We start from the raw sequence: 24,305 nt of genomic DNA, 5'->3' as shown, positions 1-24,305 counted from the left end.
GCTAAGACTGTGAATACTTATGTACATGTGCTTTCTCAATTTTCTTTATTTTGAAAAATTTAGCAAAAATCTCAAATAAACTTTTTTCATGTTATCATTATGGGGTGTCGTGTGTAGAATTCTGAGGGGAAGAAATGAATTTAATCCATTTTAGAATAAGGCTGTGACATAACAAAAAATGGGGAAAAGTGATGCGCTGTGAATACTCATCATTTTTCCCCCTCCTTTTTCTAGGAAAATTATAATACTGAGCCAGCAGGGGGCGCTGCACGGCGCGTGCACGCGGGGCTCGAGCTCACGGCTCGTGCGCTTCTTACGCCTCTCCGTTCAGAGCGCGAGGGCTTCGCAGGCAGGCAGGCAGGCAGGCGCTACTGTAGAGCGTGACGCCGGTGTGCTCTCGGATTTAGAAACACAGCGCGCGCAGCACGGAAGTATCGCGTTACCCCTGGAGCCGCCTTCCTTTTAGCGTGTAAAATACATTGTTAAAAAAAAAACAATAATTATTTAAAAACAGCCCGCGAGCTCGTTTTTATTTGTTGTTATTATTATTTTGTTTTATAGAAGCACCGCGAGGAATCCCGGCGCGTGCGTCATTTTGTATGCAGCACGGATTTGCGTTTCTGTAACGTGGAGTACAAGTGACCATCCGCGAGCCGCACCGACCCGACCCGACCCGACCCGACACAGAACCTCCCGGTACATTTCTACACTTCAAAAGCCACGTCAAACGAACGAGAATGCCGCTCGCGCAGCTTGCAGAGCCATGGCCCAAGATGGAGCTGGTGCAGCTGGAGACGGAGGTAAGACCCTCAGAGACACTGAGACACTGAGACACCCTCATCATTACCCTGTACGGGGACCCCAGATCACCTGCTCCAGGTTTATTACCTACAGTGTCCACAGCGCGGTCAGATGGAGTGTTGGTGTATAAATCCCATTATTAGGGAATAAATCACACTCCCAAACCTCATCAGGTTACAAGATCAGATTTATGTTCTCCTGTTCATGAACCCAAGGGTTCATGGGTTTAGAGCCCTGAAACTTTCCTATGTATTTGGAGTAATACACCAATAATGGGATTTATTTTTTTGATTTTTAAAGTTCAGCGGTACAGTTTGGTTCTGGTGGTGCTTAAGCAAAATATATTAATAGTCTATAACTACAGTCTCTGCAGAAATACAGGGTACTAAATACGGTCTCGGGAAAAATACTGGGTACTAGATGCAGTCTAGGGAGATATACTGGGTACTAAATACGGTCTCGGGAGAAATACTGGGTACTAGATACGGTCTAGGGAGATATACTGGGTACTAAATACGGTCTCGGGAGATATACTGGGTACTAGATACAGTCTAGGGAGATATACTGGGTACTAAATACGGTCTCGGGAGATATACTAAGTACTAACTACGGTCTCGGGAGATATACTAAGTACTAACTACGGTCTCGGGAGATATACTGGGTACTAAATACGGTCTCGGGAGAAATACTGGGTACTAACTACGGTCTCGGGAGATATACTGGGTACTAAATACGGTCTCGGGAGAAATACTGGGTACTAAATACGGTCTCGGGAGAAATACTGGGTACTAAATACGGTCTCGGGAGAAATACTGGGTACTAGATACGGTCTCGGGAGAAATACTGGATACTAGATACAGTCTAGGGAGATATACTGGGTACTAAATACGGTCTCGGGAGATATACTAAGTACTAACTACGGTCTCGGGAGATATACTGGGTACTAAATACGGTCTCGGGAGAAATACTGGGTACTAAATACGGTCTCGGGAGAAATACTGGGTACTAAATACGGTCTCGGGAGAAATACTGGGTACTAGATACGGTCTCGGGAGAAATACTGGATACTAAATACGGTCTCGGGAGAAATACTGGGTACTAAATACGGTCTCGGGAGAAATACTGGGTACTAAATACGGTCTCGGGAGAAATACTGGGTACTAGATACGGTCTCGGGAGAAATACTGGATACTAGATACAGTCTAGGGAGATATACTGGGTACTAAATACGGTCTCGGGAGATATACTAAGTACTAACTACGGTCTCGGGAGATATACTGGGTACTAAATACGGTCTCGGGAGAAATACTGGGTACTAAATACGGTCTCGGGAGAAATACTGGGTACTAGATACGGTCTCGGGAGAAATACTGGATACTAGATACGGTCTAGGGAGATATACTGGGTACTAACTACGGTCTCGGGAGATATACTAAGTACTAACTACGGTCTCGGGAGATATACTAAGTACTAACTACGGTCTCGGGAGATATACTAAGTACTAACTACGGTCTCGGGAGATATACTAAGTACTAACTACGGTCTCGGGAGAAATACTGGGTACTAACTACGGTCTCGGGAGATATACTGGGTACTAAATACGGTCCCGGGAGATATACTGGGTACTAAATACGGTCTCGGGAGATATACTGGGTACTAAATATGGTCTCAGGAGAAATACTGGGTACTAAATGCGGTCTCGGGAGAAATACTGGGTACTAATTTTGTTGCACTCAGTACAGTGACGATAAAGAATCTTGACTATACGTCTTAGGTGAGAAATCGGGTACTAAATGTAGTCTCTGGAGAGGAACCAGGTACTAACCACAGTCTCGGGAGAAATACAGGGTACTAACTACGGTCTCGGGAGCAATAAAGAGTACTAACTACGGTCTCGGGAGAAATGCTGGGTACTAACTACGGTCTCGGGAGAAACACGGGGTACTAAATACCATCTCAGTAGGAATACAGAGTACTAATTTTGCTGTACTTTGTATAGTGACAATAAAGTGTCTAATATATAACTACATTTTAAGTAGATTGCCAGGGTACTAACTACAGGAGGGAAACCGGGTACAAGCTACAGTTGATGGAGAAATACATGGTACTAATTTTGCCGTACTTGGTATAGTGACAATAAAGAATCTTGAATATGACTACAGTTAGTCTCAAAGAAACATGGTACTATCTACAGTCTCAGGAGAGTAAACATGCGTACTATAACACTACACTACTAGGAAGTAACCAGGGAATGTAATTGCGTCTTTCCTTATACTGGAACTGGAACAGTACTCTTAAGCGAGCACATTCAGAAATAAAGGTGCCAAGTTGTTCCTGTGCTTCTCTCGTGGGTAGTATCATCAATAAGACGTGTTTCATAGTTTCAGTTATTTTATTAATGATCACTGATGCACCTTATTAAAGGTACACCGCATGCACCTTCCAAACTTAATGAGGTACTAAAAGACGAAGCCGTGCTACTAAAGCCTATCATGCAATGGAAAAAATTTAAAAGAAAATGATACCGCTAAGTATGTTTGCCAAGCACATGCATGTGTGTTTTATATTCAGCTGTGCAAACATTCCTGATCTCATTGACGGGGTTAATTAATAAAATTAAGAATAAGTGCTAATTCTAGTGACTAACAGCTGCAGTTGATTTGTAATCAGTTGCTTTTTGTTGGGCGGAGCAGGGGGGCTGTAAGGACTAGAGCTATGAATCATTTGTAGATTGATGGTTTGATTGCGTTTTGGTTCAATAGCACTACGGCTTACCGTCTGCTGCGTTTCAAGCAGCTATATTCACCAGAGTTTTTTAAAGTGTTAAAAACTACTGAAAGTATTGAATAAACAATACTGAAGTGCTGTGTAAATTTTGTTGCTCGCTGTTTAAACAAAGTGATTTTTTTGTTTTTTTCCGTCTGTCAATCTTCTGCTCCACACTCCAGTCCAGTAGGTGGCGGTATTGCACTAAGCACATTTAGAGTGTCAAAGGTAGAAAAAGACACAATAATCTTGCAAACTTCAAGTATTTCTAAGTAAAATAAGAAGAAAAGTTAAAACAGTCTTTTGTTTCCTGCAACACTTTTAGTCCATTCCTACGTAATTTAACTGTGAATCGACTCTAAACAGGGACAGGGTACTAACTACAGTCTCAGCGGGGGAACCGGGTTCTAACTACTAGAGACGGGTCCTGTGGTGTATTGCCACACTGACTCCAGAATAAATTTTTTGAAAAACAATTTTTACTTTTATACAGTTTTTATGTTTATAATAGAGATGAAAGTCTTATTACACACACTTACACCAATCTCAAACTACCGCCAGCGCTAATTAGTCTTGGAGGCGTTTAAGGCGGTCAAACGTCAAAATTTTTTTATAATCCTACAGGTGGCGCACTCTGAACTATATAAACTTTTTTAGCTCGCGTGGTGGGAGTAAATTATGTGCTTGTTATATTATAAGTTTATAAGTTTGTTTAGAAGTAATAATTAAGGCGTAAGACAGAGATGCTCAGTAACAATGTAGCTTTTTGTTTAATTTAATTAGAAGTTAAATATTAAACTCTTGTATTTGAAGTTAGTTTTTAGTGTTTCAATGCTGTGCTTAGTTTTTAAGAAAGAAATCTAATGTTATAAGGAACGGGCTGCATTTCATTACTTGTTATAGGTTTTTTTTTTTTAGGTTTAAAATTGTAACGAAATCGGGGAAAAATGTAACATTAAATAAGGATATTTATATAAATCGGCTTAGCACCAAAGTATTGCGATAATATCGTATCGGGAGGTGACCGGTAACTTCCGAATCGAGCAACAAAAGGTCAATTAAATTGCGTAATCTGTGTAATCGCACAGCCCTAGTGATGACATAACCCATGTATCTACCGTATATACTGTAGAATATAAAGTTATTATTAATACTAATAATAATACCATATTAATGTTACTGCTAATAATACTAATATCGTTTCGGGAAGTACGTCTGGGAAGTTTTTTTCTTTCCATCTGCTTGTTCAGCTGTGTTCGGGTGACGTGTGAGTCGGAGCCTTTGAAACGTTTCCTGTTAGCAACCACATACCACATGAACATGTTTATATTTGGAGGTCAACTCCTTAAACCTCCTCCTTTTACACACACTGAGAGACACACACACACCCTTTTCCAAATTGCTCAGATGAAGTGTTGTGCACTGCACAGCTGTAGGTTTTCATGAAAAGGCTTGCTTATGAAGAATTCAGTTCTTTGTTGTTGGTGTGTGTTGACATGCTCGGGCTCATACTCACCTCGGCGTGATCGGGATCAAAAACGTGACCGAGAGTAGCCTTGTTGGAAAACTGCACGGTAAAGTGTTGCACTACTGTGGTTTAAATGAATTTTCTGCTCCGTTACATCCAGGTGGGTTGGATTTCTTACCTGTACCACGTTTCCTATTAAATTCTCAGATCTGATCCATTAGAATTAACAAATAAGAATAAAATTAATAGATAAAATATTCTGTACATATGATATACTGTACGATAATAAGTACTCAGTTGTGGTCAAACTTGTGTGCTGTAAGAGGAATAAGGCCCTGTTAAAGGAAACGAATCCGCTTTGTTATAGGAACACTTTGGTCATTACGTCATTCCACATCACACTGCCCCCTTCTTTGATTGTTTTCCTTGAACAGCATATAGAAGTTGTTCAGGTTGTTCACCGACACCACTTGCACATCGCTACGTTCCCCGTACAGTACTGACCGCCACGTTCCCCATGTTTGGACAAACATTAAAGGAGTTCCTGGGAGGCCAGCGTCTCGGACGGGAATCAGACAGGTGGTCCAAGCACGAGTGAAACACCGGGATAAGTGCAAAGAGTGTTTATAACTCCCAGAACTGTGTTTTGTTATTCTGCGCAATCAAAAGTCCTGGTTTGACTCGAACGCCTTGTAGACATATCTCAGACCAGCTTTGTTGTAATTATTAACAGGTGATGTATTGCACCTGGATATCATGTGACGTTATGTTGAAGTACGAGCCACGTCAACACCCGTAACTCCAGACAGTCAGCCGGTCATGATAAGTGACGCAGTGACTTTTGTGCTTTGTGTGTATGCGGTGTGGTGCAACAGGAGAGATATACTGTACTTAGAGTGTCTCAGGCCTGGGAGGAAGTGGCAGTGATGTTCTTCTGTGTAACAGCCATGCCAGGATACACCCCCCAACCAGCCAGTGTAGATTTAAAGTTTCCTTTACACTGCCCGGGTGTAAAGAACAAACTTTAAAGAACTTATTCTGCAAGATGGAATCAAAAAAACTTTTTTTTTTTTTTTTTAGCAAAAATGCATTAAAGAACTTTGTGTATACAAATATATAATTTGCACAAAATCTTGTTCTTCTTGTTCAAACATCATTTGGCGAATGTCATGGGATCTGAGCGCCGTCAATCACTGCTTGATCCGCGACACGTCACACTGTTTATGGTGTAACACGTCACACTGTACAGTCAATTCTAAGATTTTTTTAATTATCACGTTGATAGCATGTTTGTCTGATTAATTTCGCGTGACTGATCGAGTCTGATCGTCAGACGCCTGAATGGAGATGCTCATCACCACCACCTAAATAGTTAATAGTGTAGATAAATGTTACGTTTATGGATAAAAGTACAAAAAAAAAATTTTCCCAAAAAGCTAAATGATTTTTAGGCTCTTGTGCCTGATCTAGTATGTAAACATCTAAAAATGACTAAAAAGTGAATTTTGCACTCAAATCATTTTAGTGTGTTCATGATGTGTGTGTGTGTGTGTGTGTGTGTGTGTGTGTGTGTGTGTGTGAGTGAGTTTGGTGTTTTCATATTGAGAATCAAGTGCTCCATCCAGTCGCTCTCATTGCTTGTGCTATTCAGTATTCTCGTGCGTGTGTGTGTGTGTGTGTGTGTGTGTGTGAGAGACGGAGAGAGAATGTGGGTGTGTGTGGGCGGCTCACTGTGTAGATTATTTTAAAGTAGGTACAAAGGTGAGAGAGAGTTAGACATTCACATCCTGAACTGTTCTTTATTTATCTCTCTCCTTCCTTTCTTTTTTTCTTCAGCTCACTATTTCTCTTTATTTCTCCATCTTTCTCTTTCGTTCTTTTCTCTCCTGCTTTCAGCGTCTCCCATCTTTTTGCTCTTTCTCCTTTCTTCTGCTTTCTTTTCTTCTTTCCACTTTTTCTCTCCCACTTTTCTTTTTACTCTCTTTTCGCTGGCTCACTTTTTTTTTCCTTTCTTTCTTTCAACTCGACACTTCGGTATTGAGCCGACACCCTCATCCAGCGACTTACATTTTTACCTCGTCATACATCTGAGCAGTTGAGGGTTAAGGGTCTTACTCAGGGGCCCAACAGGGACAATAGGTTTGTTGTAGGATTTGAACCTTGGACCTCCTGAACCGTAGTCCCAATTCCTTAAACACTCCGCCCACTTTGCACTCTTTTTCTCTTGTTCCCCTACTCTTTCTTTCATCTCTTTTTGTTTTTCTTCAAAAAACGTATTTTTTCTATTTCCACTGTCTTTTCTTTATTCTCATTCTTTCTTATTTCTTCTTTACTGTTTCTCTTTTTATGTCTCTTCGTCTTTGTGCTCTTTCTCTCTCTCTTTTCTTCTTTGCATTTTTTCTCTCTCTTTTTCTGATTCTCCTCTTCTCCTCTCTGTGTTCTGTCTCTCACTCTGGAGGACAGTTCGAGGGAGTGCGCAGTGTGTTTAGTCTCCAGGCAGCGTTAAACAAACACACACACACACACACACACACACACACACACACACACACACACACACACACAGGTCTCTTCCCTCTATATTTCCAAACAGTTTTTAAATGATTGCTGTTTAGTCTAAACCTTACATTTATCTTTCCACTTTAAAGACCTGAGACTAGCGCGCCTGAGACTAGCGTCTGAGACTAGCGGGGCCTGTGAAGTCTTTCACCTGAAACATTACTTTCAAACGGAAAACTACCGCTACACATTCCGTGTTCTTGTTTCTGCCTTGTGATCAGTACATGATGATGGCGTTGAGAACCGATCAGACTCGGACATGCACTGCTCAGTCCTCGGATCGCATTTAGCTTCGATTACGGTTGAACGTTAACCGTGCCGGGGTTTAGACGACCTTACACGACATCATAATGTTCGTGTGTGAAAATGATCCTTATGCTTTCTTTTACACTTAGAGTCCAGGAATATGTCCCACAGATGTGATAATCTGGTGATTCAGTACGTTCAGGTCGTCAGCTGACTTCATTTTATTGCCACATAACATTACTGAGTCTAGACCAGAGCGACTGATCAACCCCAGATCATAACACTGACTCCAGAGGCTTGTACACTGGACACTATGCATGACGCTTCATGCGCTTATCTTTTTTTTTTTTTTTTTTTTTTCAACAGTCCAGTCTTTATGCTCCCTAGCAAACTGTAGACTTTTTTATTAATGAGTCTCACTAACGAGAGATTTTTCTTATGGACATGGAGCTGTTGAGTCCCAGTCTTGAGTTCTCATCACATTGTATATATGTGTGTGTGGAAATGCTTTTACTTCCACTATTAAACACGTGTGATTTTTCTTTTATTTCTTTGTAATTTTTTGCATTTTATTTATTTATTTTTTTCATCTAACAATGCAACTTAATTTTAAATCTACAGTTCTGTCATTAATTTTTTTTGACCACATTACTTCCTTCCAGGTGTTAATACTGTAATGCACCGGACGCTGCTTCACTCACTTCTTAATCCAGTTCCTTAGGGTTTTTCTCCCAATCCATATTTTTGATGCTTGCAAATTTGTAGTAATGTTCCACCTAGATGAGCGGGACATGCATGAGAAACTAACCCCCCCCCCAACCCCCCAAACGAGGTCTGCTCCTGAGACGAGACACTCCTGGCATTTCAAGGTTCAGCAGTAATCAATCTTTCGGCTTCACGCGGCCGTTAAAGGCAAAGCAAAATCTCCCTTAACACAGCATGTAGACGTCGTCTGTCTTTATATTTGTTTGATTTCCTACGGAGTTTGTTTGGAAATATTGTGGGAAGAGAAATAACTAGCTGTGGGACAGAAGAGCGCCGCATGGTCTCAGGTTCAAGGGCGAATGCAAACGCGTCACAGAATCAGTCAGCTGGTTCACTCGGAGGATTTCGGATCCTTTAAATGCCATCGCCGGACTATAGTTACCCATAATCCATTACGCTCAAGTGTAAATCAGATTCTCCTCTCTTTTAGTCTCACTCTTTCTCTTTCTCGTTCCTCTCATGAACTTACTTTCTCTTCTGCACCAGAACGGTATCCTGAGGTTATATAATATTAAACACAGACTTATGTAACAGGAAGTGTTTTATTATGGCATCTTAACACGGTTGGACGAATCCACTGTGGAACTGCAGGCTGATTCATTTTTATTTATATTATTATTATTATTTATTAAAAAATGTTAAAGTCTCATCTCCAAAGTGATCACGGATTCGTTTTTAGCGTTATGATCATGGAACACATTCGGGGTTAAAATGAACATAGCCATAATAATTAAATCTATACACTGTGTAGTTATTTTTATTTTATTTTATTTTATTTTTTAAGTATCTGCTAATCATCGGTCATGTCTTGATCTTTAGCAATATTTCATACGCCTTTTGTGAATCCAGTTTCAGAAAGCAGTTTCTTGTTTATGGATCTTAAAATCGTATGGACTTGAGCACCTGTGAGACTTTTTTCCCCCACGTGACTCTGTACATACACAATACCTGGTCATTTTATTAGGAACACCCATACATCTTGTCACTTGCACATCATGTACAGCTTCGGTTAACGCTGAGAATTTTTTTTTTATGTGGTCACCCGGTTCTGCCGCTCAAGAACATGGACAAGATTTAGATAAAAAAAAAAAAAAGTAAAGACAATAAAGGTGGATTTTATTTCTGGAAACTTTGCCTCTAGTGGTTGCTACTGTATATACACTGTACTAACTTTATAATAAGTTAAAAAATTTTGGCGCTTTTCACTTCACTGTATCGAAAACCACGACTGCGTACCTTTACTTCCTTATTCTTAAAGGTCCCATATTTTACTATTTTACAAGTCTGAGAGCCCCCCCAATGTATGTTTAAATGTTCCAATATAATATATGGAAATATTGTCAGATTATGCTTTTTTTCATATCTCAAACTCCTTAAACTTTTATTTAACTCCTTTTCCGAACATGCCGTTTCAGTGTCTGTGTAAGGCCTTGTTCACACGGGCGTAAAATCGAGCGTTTTTCTTGCGTTTGTAGCGTCCGGTGAGCGCGGATCAAGCGGCGAGTGTTTTCTACACGTAGGAGTCAATGAGAGTGTTCGGCTGTGTGTTTATACGGCATTAAAAAAATGTTGCATGCAGCTTTTTCTTGGCGTTCAAAACTCAACGAACGCAAGGAAACCGCTTCTAGTTCGTTTTCTTCGCATTCATTTTACGCTTCGGAGGACCGGATATATCCCATGATCCTACATGCTATACGTAGGGAAATGCGGAAAAGGGCAAGGTAAAAAAAATTCATTGTTGAAAAACTTAGGCGAAAATTTTCGCATTTCTTCATAAACCACAAAAAATCTTCCTTTAATCCGACATTGTGCAGTCAGAGTGTGAACCCAGTAGCGGCGGGCTTTCATATCCAGTTCCTGACACACTGCCCCCACAGGTTAACACACAAACTACAACTTGGGCTGCAGGCTGGCGTTAGACAGAGACAAACGAACGCCGGTGTAGAAGTCAATCAAGCGCCACTGCAAAACACAACATAAATGTCTAGGACGTTCAGAGCACGTTCGTTTATCCAAAAACTTAACGTCCGTGTGAACAAGGCCTAAATGAGATACTGCTGAGGTCAAGGGAAAGGTATCCTTTAATATGAGGTCACATTAGGGGAAAAATCCTATTGGTTTGTTTAAGCCCCAGGCTAATATAAAATTGGAAAAAAAAAAAATTTTCTATAATAGCTTCGCTTTAAACGATGAAATGTTCAACACATGTTACTGATTGGTGATTTCAAAACTGTGATTTTTTTTCGAAAAAAATTTGAAAAAACATTTATAGACTAAGTGACACTATTGTAGTGTTCAAATCAAACCAGGACTTTTCTTGGCTAAAAATTCCTGTGGATGTAAAAAGGTTTAAAAAGCATTTCACGTTTACAGAAGTACACATCGAGGTGATGAGACTCATGTGCAAACATTTCTGTACGTCTGTGAATGATGATGGCGGCCCGAGGTGGTTTGGAGCCGGCTGCAGTCGTTCCCGTGAACGTTCAGAGAGTGGAACTTGTCACCACCTTGCGGAAGAGACGCATCTGTCTCTGTATGAACTGTACCAACACCACTTGCACGTTACAGGAACTCGGCTGGGAGTCATCGCCACATCCTGACATCTACAGTCCTGACGTTGCTCCAAGACAATTCCACATGTTTGAGTCGTTACAGGAGTTCCTGGGAGGCCGGCGTTTCAGACGTGTATCAGACTGGCAGTCCGAACGTGGATCCGGTGTACTGAGAAAACTTTCTACCTTGATGGTGTCCAAGCACTAGTGAAACACTGTGATAAGTGCATTATTGTAGCAGAGGATTATATAAAGGAATAAAGGGAGTTTAACACACCAGCATAGTTCTAGGTTTAAATATTGCACTTTTTTTTTTTTTTGCACTATTTTTAGGAGGTCGCCATTTGCACAGCCATTATTCCCCCCCGTGATTGATCGGAGTCAGCCGAGGCATATGTCCCTAATGTATTAATAATGAATGATTTCAGTCTACTGATGCTTTGCCAGGAACACACTCCTGACTCATCAGTGATTTTCACAAACCCAGCGCAAGCTGTTTGCAGTCGCCTCAGCTCCTGAGGCGGAGCCGAATATCGCATCCAGTGTTACGAAACACCAGTTTCAGGAGAGAGCTTTAAGTTGTGAAATAATCACTAGAACACCCCGTGCCTTAACAGCGGCTCTGACAGTTCCGCTGGTTTACTCTAAAGCACAGCTTTATTTTAACGTAAAATATTATCGTTTCTATGGTAACCACTGGGATGCACGCGGGTCTGCTAGCTTAATCGAGTTTAAAGTGTTTCTTTTATGCATTGCCAAAGTGTGTGGTGGTATTGATTGATCTGCTGCACAGGGTTGTGTCATGACTTTTTTGTCGCATTGTGTTAACTAGACACGGGCCAAAGTCCTGTTTCCCGTTGAATATCGAAGCAGCTTGTGCAGTTACCACGGTAACGCCTTTGCTTGCGTGCTGTTATTGTGCCCTGAAGCTCTGCGAGAATAAAACTGTGTGCGTGCGTGTGTGTGTGTGTGTGTTCCTTCTCTTTCTGAAAGGAATCGATGAGGAAGCGTTTTAAGATATTGAGCAATGCAGCCTTGAATTCTTTACCCCCCCCCCACTTACTTTCTTACTCTTTTTAGATCTTTCTCTCTTTTTTTTCTGCTCTCTTTTTCCTTCCTTCCTCTCATGGCTGAATACCAAATACTTCTTTTGATTTTAAAACTTTCAACCAACTTGTTGAAAGGGCAAAACAAGAATGTGTGTGTGTGTTCAGTATTCACACATTAGCATGTTCTGATTTCCTAAACTATTTATTTATTTACTTACTTATTTTAATCAGTGTAGCTCATCTTTTTTTTCTGCACAAGTTTGTGGTTATACTGAACAACAGCTCGGCTATGGTTTGTTCGCAGTCGTGAGCCTGACGTGATCGCGAAAAGTCCCCGACTTACAAACGAGTTCTGGTCTTGGAGCATGTTCATAAGTCAGATTTGTTTGTAAGTCCGACAAAAAGAGTCTTGTACACCTTTAACACAAAAATACAATAATGCAGTTTAAAAAAAAAATAATAAAAAAGGATATTCTTGTGAACCTCTACCTCCAAATTTTAAGGGGGACAGGTACTCTAGTAGCTTTATAGCATGTGGTGTAAAACGTAGGCTAGTTAGCCCAAGTTGATTTGTTCATTTAAGTTTAAGTGTCTCCAGTTAAAAAAAAAAAGCATCATTTTAGTTCATCCTTTTATTCGTCGTCTGACAACCTTAGTTTTCATATTTTAAGCCGAAAGTTCCATTCCTGAAAAGGATGATTGCAGTGTTTACTGATGATCTTGCACTTTTTCAAAGCACCTTAATGTAGTTGCTAAGACTATTCCTGGGTTTTATGAGTTAAGTTTACGTGTGTAATCACTCAGTACCTCATCAATAAAATACACAGTTTTATAAAAAGTAAATAAATCCTGTTCACAGAGTGTATTTTAACACCGCAGTAGGTTAGATATCCTGCAAAGTAGACGACTTTAATCGTACATGGTTGTCCGGGTGATCCATATTTATCCAATAATTGTTCAAAGAAAATACCTGTCCTGAAAAAATAATTTGTCCTTTTTATGTGTTTATTTTTAGGAGCTAGAATCGTGAAAAACCAGCTTTAATACGCTTTAAAATATCGCGTGCACAGCGGTGCTGCCGTGTCAGGAGCTTGTCCTTTTCACCCACTTTATAACCGAAATATCTCCATATATCACTTCAGGTTGCATCATTACTGCTGCGTCTATTCAAGTCCAGTTCCTGAATAAAACCTGAAAGTGCTCCTCTCTCTTTACTGTCAGACTAGTGGATCAGAACTAACTGCTTTATAATCTTCAATATTTCTGCCACGGTTCATCAAAAGCTTTATTTTTGACCATGTTTGAAAGGTTTTTTTCTTGGTTAAATGCATCTATTTAAATCTTAGTCACTTTTCCCGGGAAAAGATCGTACAGAATCGATTAATAAAGTACAGACTGCTTTTAAAGAACTTGCAAAATAACTTATGTTTCTCTGAGGTGCGTTCCAGATTGGCCTGAAGTTTCCTACGAAGTAGTGCTAAATAATGGCAGCGACAGCGATCCGAGGTGCTTCTGTTACCATGATAACGCACAAAGGAAGTGACGTCAGCGCTGGTGACTTCGCAGGGTGTTCTGAATGTTTTTTTTTCCCTTCGCCAACAAGGAGTAGGGAGCACCCTGTGAAGTGCACTTTGGAGTGCTGCTTCTTCTTTCGGGGTTTATATGCAATTGGTGCATTACTGCCACCTATTGAAATGGAGTTTGGTGCAAAATATTGGCAGGCCAAGAAAATTATTGCTTTGCACAAAACATGACAATTGAACAATCAACATCACTGTGTTGAGATAGGCAGTTTAATGTTTTAGTTTTTTTTTTTTTTTAATACTTTAAAACCTATAAGGAATGCGTCTCTGGTTTAGACAAATCAGTTATCGTTAGCGATGTCGAATCCAATCAAACAGTCTATCATACCTATGATTCACACCTCTATGATCCAATGATGTAACCATTTTTCTGAGCAAATCCTGGGTGTGAAAACCCAATCAGGAAGTAAATTTTATCACTATTAAATTCTCAGTTCTTGTTTGGTCTGCTGGTGTTGCTCAGGTTTCTGTAACTGCAGCTCTGACTGTAGTGCTGGCGAAAAGTACAGTAAACTCATTATCATAGTTTCCATAGTAACAACAATGTACATAGGGGTGTATTCCAGATATGTTGCATAGACACATAAAAAAAAAAAAAACACTTTCTTTGGTGACATTTTCTGGAAGGAGTCTCCAGTGTCAGAGGTTAAGCTAAGCTAATTAAGTTTCGCAGTTTCTCGCCAACTGTGCAAGCTAGATTTGTGTCTTATTATCCTGAGCGGATGTGCCGGGGAGGGAACACATCATACTGTAGCTGCTGTAACCTAATTTAATACAGGACCTAACTTGTCTCAGAGACGTTCCACAACATTAACTAGAACTTGGCAATGTTTAATTTGGGTAAAAAAAGAAATCTAATTGTTGGAAAATCGCTGTGGTTTAAAAAGAGCGAAACGTGTCGGGACGTATTGTAACAGGGTTCTGATCTCAGACCAGCACTTACACGCTGTAGTTTGTGAAGACGGGTCGGTGTATCGACCCGCATACGCTGGAGACAGAGAGACGGAGACAACTCCCCTGTGGTGGTGTTCTGGCTCTTTGTACAGTGAAGCCATAACCGCACCATTTCCTTGTGTTTTCTCGATTCACTGATACCATCTTAATGGAGAAACCTGCTGTTGTTTTTAAAAAACTTTTTAAGTTTTTTCTTTTTTTTTATCCACCATTCTGGGTTGAATATTGGGTTTTGTCAAATGCGTGGTTGTAGAATTATAGATGCCTCCACAGGGCAGGCTTTAGTTTAAAGAGGATTGTGTAGTCTATAAAAGAAAGCATGAAAGCGGTTTGGTCACAACACGTCGGTGTTTTTTTTTTCTTTGTCTTTTTCTCACCGAGGAAATGGATTTTCTCACCGAGTCTGTGTAAACCTGAAGCCCAGACCCGTCAAACCTCATGAATCCATACTGACTTGAAACACTGGATTTTCTTTGCTAATTTAAAGCAAAAATGCATCGTAACCTTTTACTACTGTAGGAGTGTAAGTCTAAGGCTAAAGTTACACGCTTTAGTTTTATTTTATTTATTTATTTCAGACTTAAGGACAGAAAAAGGTTAGAATTCAGAGTCCAGTACAAAAGTGCGAATGCTGATTTCGGTCCGAATCCGATCCCCGGTCCTGTTGACAAATAGACGCCGCTTCAGATGAGCCAAGGTTTTCGGCGTCTGGTGTTGTTGCAATCCAAGGTCATGGCTCATTACATTCTGTTTTTGGTACTTTCATGATTCCTGGGCAATAGTGTTGATTCAGGTCGATGTTCCGGCCATTGTTTTTTATTTTTTTATTTTTTTTATTCAACAGTACAAAAGTTTTAGGATGAGATTCACCAGGAATCACCCAATACAGTATTACTACAATACCGATGTGTATTGCGATTCTGTAAGCGTCAGGATTTTATAAATATCCCAATTGTATATTATTTTGTTTTAGATTTCATTATAGTTCGAAACAAACTTAGCAAATATAATATTGCGGATGCAAGCCGCCAGTAAACACGGACAAAGAAGAAGCGCTTACGTCACCCACAAAGCGGAAGGAGACGCAAACAATTCGCTGTGTATTGATTTGATGGAGCGTCCTGCTGCGGGCTGCAAAATGGAAGGGTTTGGGATGATTTTAAATTAAAAAGTAAAAAAGATTATACTGTGTCGTACCTGTTGCAAGATCGAGCTTGCATACCATAGTAGCACGTCGTTCATGCTACAGCATCTCAGCAGAAAGCATCCACTACACTACTCAAGGGGTTGGAGTGCCTTCACCCGACACAAGATCACTAAAGGCTTATGTTATGTCTGAGCTGTCGGTTTTGAAAGTAAAGTTGCACAACATAGTGTTTTTGTCTAATTATTTATTTTAATGTGTGCCTTAGTTTTTTTTATACTGGACAGCGACAGTGCTAACCACTGCGCCAACGTGCCGCCCCATTTCAGATCAATTAAATGGCATTGTTGATGAATTCGCACAGCTCTAGTGACCTCCTCAGTAGGACGAGTCTGATCTGATATGAGTCCTGCCTCGAACAACTTTAGAACTGGTGCAGCGTGCAGACGGAGGTGTTCTTCCCAAGTATAGAAATGCCCTAAAGCTGCAATAAATGAACTCCGCTGTCTGTTCAATGAGGTTAAAACGCTTGATGTACCCAAATAGTGCGTCAGAAACTGAAGAGAACAAATTCTCTCAAGTTTTAAACCCAAAAACCCACGTTTTTTTTATTTTGTTTGTTTATTTGTGTAATGCCCTACCAACTTTGTTTCATTAACACTGTAGTTTGTTCTGCCTCCTGTCCCTGTGGATCGCCGGTTCTAACTGAAACCCGAGTGAGTCCAGGCTTTCATTGCATCCTGTGTGAGTCTCCTGCAAGGTTTTGTCCAACAAATGTCTCATGCTCTGTTCTTCTTGGAGAGAATACAATATAAAATCGCTTTACAGATAAGGAAGTGAGTAATTAGTTGCCAGATTTCAAGGTCAAGGTTTCACTGGCAGGCCTTGGTGTCTCTGCTACACAAGGACTCTCTCTGTTACAATGCGGATTTCTCACCTTGGCTTCATCCAGCGTGTTAATACAAGAGGAAAACATTCACAGTTACGGTCTACCAGAATGTATGTGGGTATTCAGAAATATCTGCAATACAGTACATGCTGCATTAAAGAACGTCACATGGGGAACCCCGTACGTTTAAACATGCATCATCTATATATATATATATAAAAGAAATGTTGGTCAGAATTCGCTCTTTCAATGATATCTTCACCTTTCATACACTGGAGGACCCGAAACCAGTCTCAGAAAAAGTCCCGTCTCCGTCTGTCATCACGCAAAACTGTCTGGACAGAATTTAATAAAACTTTGCCAGGCCTTAGGTATTAAAGTTAAACCTGCACATAAATGAATAAATGAAATCAAAATGTTAAGTTATGAGCCGGTTTGTGCCAGATTATAAACCAGAAGTTTTGACACATGCATCAAACTGTGGGCGCGTCTTAAATCGACGACTGGACAGAATTTAATGAATGTTTTGCAGTCCTTAGATCTCTGCCTGAAGTTTAACCTGCACCATAAATAAAATCACAATGTTGAGTAAAAGCGATTTTATATGTGTCGGATTTAATAATCTACTAATGCGCTACTGTCTCCATGTAAACAAACACCTGCACAAATAGATAGGAATTAGAAAAAAATAATGAAACTGAATATTTGTACTAGGATTAGTTCGGCTAATTTGGCTAAAATAACAACGCTGAAGTGGTATAAGTGATTAAGACAATACTTCATCTTTTCTCACGATTTCTCATCTGTGATTCTCTCTCCGATTACCGAACAGGGAGTGTATTTGTCTGACAAGGTCGAAAGATTTACAACTTAGTTTAAACAAGGCGTACGATACTCAACCTTACTAGGGCTGGACCAGAATGTTTAAATATTCGAATATTCGTTTGGAGGGGTGGCATTCGATTTTTCAAAAGGAAGCATAAAAGGAAACAAGATGGCGCGGCACATCGCTCCGTCATCGAGTTTGCCCATGTCGCTTCGGACGCTTGCTCACGCACCGTTGTGGGCGGCGTAACACACGCGGAGAACATCGCTATCTGCTCGCTTGAGCCCCTGATTGGCTGTAGAGCCGCGATTAATGTTGGAGCGCTACGGTAAGTACCTCTCATCCCTCCCCTGTGAGAGAGCTCGGCCAATCAGCTCTCTCCAGACCTCCGGCTGCGAGAGGTTACAGCATCACCCGGGGATCGAACTCGCGATGAGCACTTTACCACCGCGCCATCCGGAGGCCGACTTTAAACCTTTTAACGATTTCTACAAAACAAACTCTTTACTTTACTGTACACTAGTAAATAAAGTGATACCTGATCCTAACAAACGTACAGAATGTGCTTGTAGAAGATCCCATTCTTCAGATCGTGCTTTACATTTTTACAATAACGTCCACTTTCCAACTCTTTCCAGATATTAACATGACCTGACGCCTGAGCAGCGTCTCGCCCTGAAGTCGGGGAGGTTTTGGGGGCCTGGTCTAGAGGAAATTACTGAAATACACCAGCGTATACGATGTGTACTGCATCTGTAGCGTGTGTGTCGTTCCCATGGATAATAATTTCCACATGTTCTCCGCACAGCAGAAAACAAATAAAACTTGTTTACTCCAAATCGGCCCATTAAACGTTACATAACGCGCTTACAGCTGTTGCAGTCGTTTTTTCTTAAAGAATAAACACAAGATATAAAGAGTGTTCTTATGAAACCTTATCGTTTCCTGTAAGTCAGATAAATGTGGATACGCCTGCTTTCCTGGAAGTTTTCTGGTGTCCCTGTTCTACACACTGTAACCAACAAACATCTTTCTTCTGTAAAAGTCTACAAAGAGACGATGTAGACAATCTGCTTTTACATTACATTTTACATTTCGTTTCTCGGCACAGGGACACGTGTTGAAGTTCTCGTTCGTGGTTGTCACACGCACGGTCCACAGAGACGGAGTTGTATCGTACTGGATCTCAGCCCCGGCTCCGCCACCGCAGAGGGTTGTTATGAGTAGTGCACGAGCAGAGCCGATTCGACAGCCGCCTTTTACGGCAGTTTTATTTCACATTAAATTGGTCTCCAGTGTCTCGACCCCACAACTCTCCTTGCGTTTCTCTTCTCTCCCACTCATTCTCATTCTCATGATCTTTTTTTCCTCTCTCTCGTTCTGTTTCTTTTTATTCATTTTTTTTTGTGAAGCAGTAGAGCCTCCATCTCCGTGTCCCTGTAACATTGTGTCAGTGATTAAATATCATTTTATCAGTAATACAGGCGACATCGTAAATCTCGACCTCTGTTCTTCTTGAAAATTTGTTGCGGTAGTAGAACAAGAAAAAAGGGTTGGCAATAAAGCTTTGAAGTGTGTGTGTGTGTGTGTGTTTGTTTGCTGGGGTGGACAATTTAGCGTCCCCGGAGCCTGGGATAAAATTATTAGTCCCGGCTATTGCATTACTTTTTAATTTAGTTTTTTTTTTTTTGGTAGTTGCCGGGCAGATCATCATGGTGAGTTTGATTGAATCGTCACCAGAGCTCTCATCCTTCACACACACACACACACACACACACACAAAAAAAAGAATCTGTAACAAAAAAACATGCACATTAATATACAACGTAAGAAAAGTTTGTATGTCAATACATGGACGTGAATCGATACCAGCTTGAGTGACCAGCTTGAGTGACTTGAGCGCGAGTGACTCCGATGGCAGACGTCGTGCCGAGTCGTCGTCGACCCCACTGTTGTGTTCCAGTTTGCAAATCTGCCAGATCTCACCCACTCACCAGCACTCCCCTATTACACAACCGCTACCAACTGGAGACAGAGCGGCCTAACACGTGCCTCCTCAGATATATGAAGCCAGCCGACTTCTCCTTTTTAAGCTGCAGCATCACAGGGAAGCGTCACACACTCCAGTGTTTCCCCCCAGGATCTTAAGATTTAAGGTCTACAAAGAAATGCTGTCGACGATCTTCTTTTACATTTCTGTCGTCAGGAAGTTTGTAATAAAGAAGCTCTAGGTGGTGCATCTCAGCCTGGTGCATGTTGAGAGCAAAATTAAGACTTGGATCTGAAAACTTTTTATTTTTTGTCGCGACTGTTTAATTTGTTTTTTTGTTCCTGTTTTACTTTACAGCAGTAAACCTGTTAGTATGCGCTCACGGTAGTGTGACTAGGGATGTTCCTTGCTAATTTTTATACGGTTTTAAAAACGGTCTATCCCTTAATGTATGTGTGTGTGTGTGTGTGTGTGTGTGAGCATGCACACTTTATACACACACACCCTCCGTGCACAAACGGAAACACTTATCTGTCGGGATTTATTTTTTAAATTTTTTAAGGTAAAGTACAGGTTAATTTGTTTTATTTTTCACTTTATATTTTGTATTAATTATTTTTTTATGTATTTGTTTTTTTTTTTTGGGCTGTATAACGAATAATTTAAGTTTCCATTATTTCCTATGGGAAAATTAAATTTGGTTTACGAGTGTTCCGGAACGAATTATGCTCGTAATCCGAGGTTCCGCTGTATATTACTATTATAGCTCATAAAGATCACCTGCGCCGGGAAATTGAACCCGAAATGGTTTTAGTTGTCCCATGACAGTGTTTTAGGTTTGGGGTTTAAGCTCTTGCGAGAATGCGCGGCCACTGCGTGAGGATAACCCAATGACGTGTCGGGTCAGGTGAGCCGGCATAAAAGCGGAACCGGCAAACACCTCGGGGTGGAGAGCTGAAGATGCACAGCGCTGTATTAAGAGAGAGAGAGCGAGATTGTTTGTCGCATCCAAAGGATTACATTTCCTACACCTCTCGATCCGTTTTCTCGTGCTCCCGGACTGAACATCTTTGTTTGTTGTCACTTAATACACTTTGGGTTTTGTTTTGAATGGTTGGGTCGCGTCTTTACTTGTTCCGCGAAGCCCATACAACACCGGAAGGAAGTTTTATTACCCCCTACTTAGATTCCCGACCCCGTCGCAGTGTAACTAGGTTTGTTTTCATACCTGAGCATTACAACGCTTAACGACGCGCCTTACTCTCCGCCATGGGTGTTCATATAATCGTTAGTTGCTCTAACCTGTCCGTCGAAGTACTGAGGAGAAAGCAGCTGCCTGCCGAAACCCACATTCACAACCAGCCACAGAAGCACTTTCAGCAACAACGCACATCTGATAACGTCATGTCGTCTTAAACAACACTTAGTAATCGCTTCTAAGTCATTCTGTATCGCATCAGAACTGTCCATGTTGTTCTGTTCACAGCTAACAAGAGCTACAGCGCTAACGAGCTTCTAACGCGAGGCTGAGTCCCAAATCCCTGTCTTCCCCCCTCATCAAGGGCACTACTTGGTGTGTGTAACAAGGGAATGTACACCCTATGTAGCACACTAGCTTTCCGTTTAACCCTGTTCCGGATTCAACCCTGTGAATCTTCAAAAGAATTTAAAACTACTTTTCACCCCTGTTGATTACGTTAGTTCTGCTAATTACATCTGTTGTGCTGGTTATCTTCAGCACCGGCGGGTCTTACACCCGCATCACAGCAGTGCTGATATCCAGCACGACAGCACTCCCTCTCGGGTGATATCGCCTAATTGATTGCAGGAGTTAACACGTTAATTTCCCCAGCGCTTGTTTCCAGGCAACCGGAGCACTTACTGTAATTGATCTGCAGACTGGAGCTTTGACTCGCCCAGCAGGCTAGCTGAGGACTTCACCGCGTTCTCTAACCCTCGTGTTTTTTTTGGTTTTTTTTTATCAGTGACACGGCTACAGTAGGTAAGGTCGTTTATTTTACGCTAATGGACATGACAGAGGAATTAGACAGAGGTGCATTTGCTCTTTTCAGTTCCATCTCACATTCTAATTTTAAAAGTGTTTCTTAAGTCCTTTTCAAACGAAGCACTCCAGTAAAGGGCTATGCATGTGGAGGCGTGTGTGTATGTGTGTGTGTGTGACTGTCTGTCTCTCTGAGTGTGTGGACGTACCCGTGAGAAGCTGTAAGAATGGGTGGGGTTAAGGGGGGGGGGGGTAATGTCTAATCACTTAGCTGTTCTAGTAGTGATGATCAGACTTGTGTCTGCACGCCGAACACACCTTCATGTCAGGAACAATTAACACTCGTCCTCTGAAATGTCTCTCTCTCTTTTTCTTTCTTTTTTTTTTTTTTTAGAATGGACAAAGCACAGCTGAAGATGGAGTCGCTCCAGGGGACAAGGTAAGACGAGATGAACAACAAAACAACAACAAAACACTTGTTCTTCATTGATGAGGGTTTTTTTTTTTTTTTTTTTTTTTATTCAGCAAAGGTGAAGTGTGCTAGAGTTGGAAATGCTCTTACACACACTTTGAGTAAACTTTTAGTAGGTGGATTCACTTCCTCTCATTATGAAAACCGATACTGGGATCAATTTGAAATGTGTTAATATCTATGAGAGAGATCCGAACATCTGAAACGCATGTATGCAGGTTTATTTACTCTAAGATTTAAATATGATTCCTCACTTCTCACTCCACTTCACAGTGCTGATTACAGATCCAATAACGGATTGGATAATCGATCGGAAAATATAATCTCCGATCAGCATTCAGGTGGATATTCAGGGGCGGAGCTAAATGTCTCATGGGTTGTGGTTTTGCATCCGGTTTGGAGCAGTCGTGTAGCGATGCCTGCCAGGGATTAACAATACTGTACACACACACACACAACCTTTTTTTTTTTTTTTTTTTTCAAATACATGTTGGTGTGGATCTGTTCATTCTGATAAATTAAAGCACAAACTTGTGTACTGTGGAAAAGGAGCGGTATAAGATTCAACTTTTTTTGTTTTATATTTGCAAGGTATTTTATTTTGTCTGACCGTATAAGATAAGCTCTTAAATACTATAAGAGTAAATAAAGAGACGATCCGAGACACTTCAACACTCTTATAATTATAATTATATTCTGTAATTTTTTTCCAAAGAGACATAAAGCTTGGAATATTAAAATTAATTCATTTATTAATTATACTTACTTTTAATCAGTATTTAATGTATGACCATTTTTAATAGTAAGATTTAAATAAAAAAAAATACAAGTAATTAATTGCAGTCTAATTAAGTAAATTATAATTCTTTAATTTTAATTGCTAAAATGTGCTTTTTTGTTTTTTAATTATTCTAAAGTTATTTTTGAGACATAAAAGACAAAAATATAAACAATTTAGGAGAATATCTGATAGATAAATTAAAAGATAGATAAGTAAGTATTAATTATTTTGTGTTACATTTAATTAAATTTTATTTTGTTTGGTATTCCAAGTTTTTTCTTTTAATAAAAAGTAATTAATTACATAACTTTAAATTTTTAAATTTTTAATACTTATAAAATAAAATAAAAAACTAAATTATTTAAAATGTTAGTTTAAATAGATAGATGAATAGAAAAAATATGTTTAAGTCACTTTTTATAAAGTATTGTGTATTAATAAGATGTATTCTTTAGTGTTATTTTTTTTTTAATTGATCAGTTAAATTAAATAAATAAACTGTTGCTGGTAAGAAATGTTATTTATTTGCATTATTTTTTTTTTATGTTTCTATGTATTTATTTATTTATTTTTGTAAAGTTCATAAAACATTTGTCATAATATCGGTCACTGTTACAAAGTGACATTTAAAAGAATCCAGGTTTGGGTTTATTTGAGGATTTAGTTGAGTCTGAGAATAGCAGCGAGGAGAAAACTCAAGGAAATGAAGATTTCTCTACTTTTTTTGTTGCTGTTGTTTTAATTCAGTTTGTTTATATGATAAAAAAAATCTAATAAACCAACAGAAGCACTAAATTAAATAAGATAAAGACACCTTGAAGCCAATGCTAAGAGGCAGCACTTTCCAGTGTTTTTCTGCATTTTAATTTATAGGGAAAAAAGTAAGTAGGTATTTAATTATATGAAAACAATCTGTGTGATTCTGCCTTCATTACAGTTAATGAATCAGTTCATTTGTTCAGCAGTGAACACATTAACTGTATGTGTGTGTGTGTGTGTAGGCAGTACGGAAGCCCGGAGGGTCGAGTAACACCGTGTGCTCTGCATTACACCACAGTAGTATTGGCGCCTATGAGAAGTGGTTAGTGTTAAACCGGTGGTACAGAAGCCTAAAATCTAGACATAAGAATCACGATACATCAGTAATTTTTTTTTTTTCGCCATCTATATCTAATTTATTTTATTGTAATTTTTTATTGCATTGCAAGAAGGTGTAGCGACATTTTCTTTCTGAGGAGCGTCACACTAAAGAACCTCAGGATAAAGCCGGCAGCCATATTGTATTCCCCCCCGCCCCCCCGCCCCCCCAACCAGCTCAGAGTCCTCCGGGAGTTCATAAGTGTTTTCAAACACGTGGGTACGTTCAGGTGTTTGAAGTGCTGCCCGACCTTTAGAAATTGCCTTTTTAGTTGGGGGAAAGAAAAATCTATCTGTACCCCTCCTCCCTTCTCTCGCTCT

At 40.1% G+C, this 24,305-nt stretch overlaps 1 protein-coding gene across 3 annotated transcripts in view; it reads left to right on the top strand.

The window, feature by feature from the left end:
• Positions 1 to 328: 328 nt before the first annotated feature.
• rps6ka1 (ribosomal protein S6 kinase a, polypeptide 1) overlaps positions 329 to 24,305 on the top strand; it is an 87,801-nt gene continuing 63,824 nt past the window's right edge. The window contains exons 1-3 of one of the 3 annotated variants that reach the window (XM_053509416.1): positions 329 to 469; positions 562 to 800; positions 21,989 to 22,033. In XM_053509416.1, coding sequence (XP_053365391.1) covers positions 738 to 800; positions 21,989 to 22,033 — 108 coding nt within the window. In that variant the 5' untranslated portion in view covers positions 329 to 469; positions 562 to 737. Of the gene's footprint in view, positions 801 to 5,153; positions 5,196 to 21,988; positions 22,034 to 24,305 lie in introns of those variants that run through there. The other 2 variants (XM_053509415.1, XM_053509419.1) reach the window with 2 other exon arrangements.

This window comes from Clarias gariepinus, chromosome 13 (assembly GCF_024256425.1).
Source record: "Clarias gariepinus isolate MV-2021 ecotype Netherlands chromosome 13, CGAR_prim_01v2, whole genome shotgun sequence".
Classification (NCBI taxonomy): domain Eukaryota; kingdom Metazoa; phylum Chordata; class Actinopteri; order Siluriformes; family Clariidae; genus Clarias; species Clarias gariepinus.
Note: the sequence above shows the minus strand (reverse complement) of the source record. Positions and strands in the feature narration are given on the sequence as shown.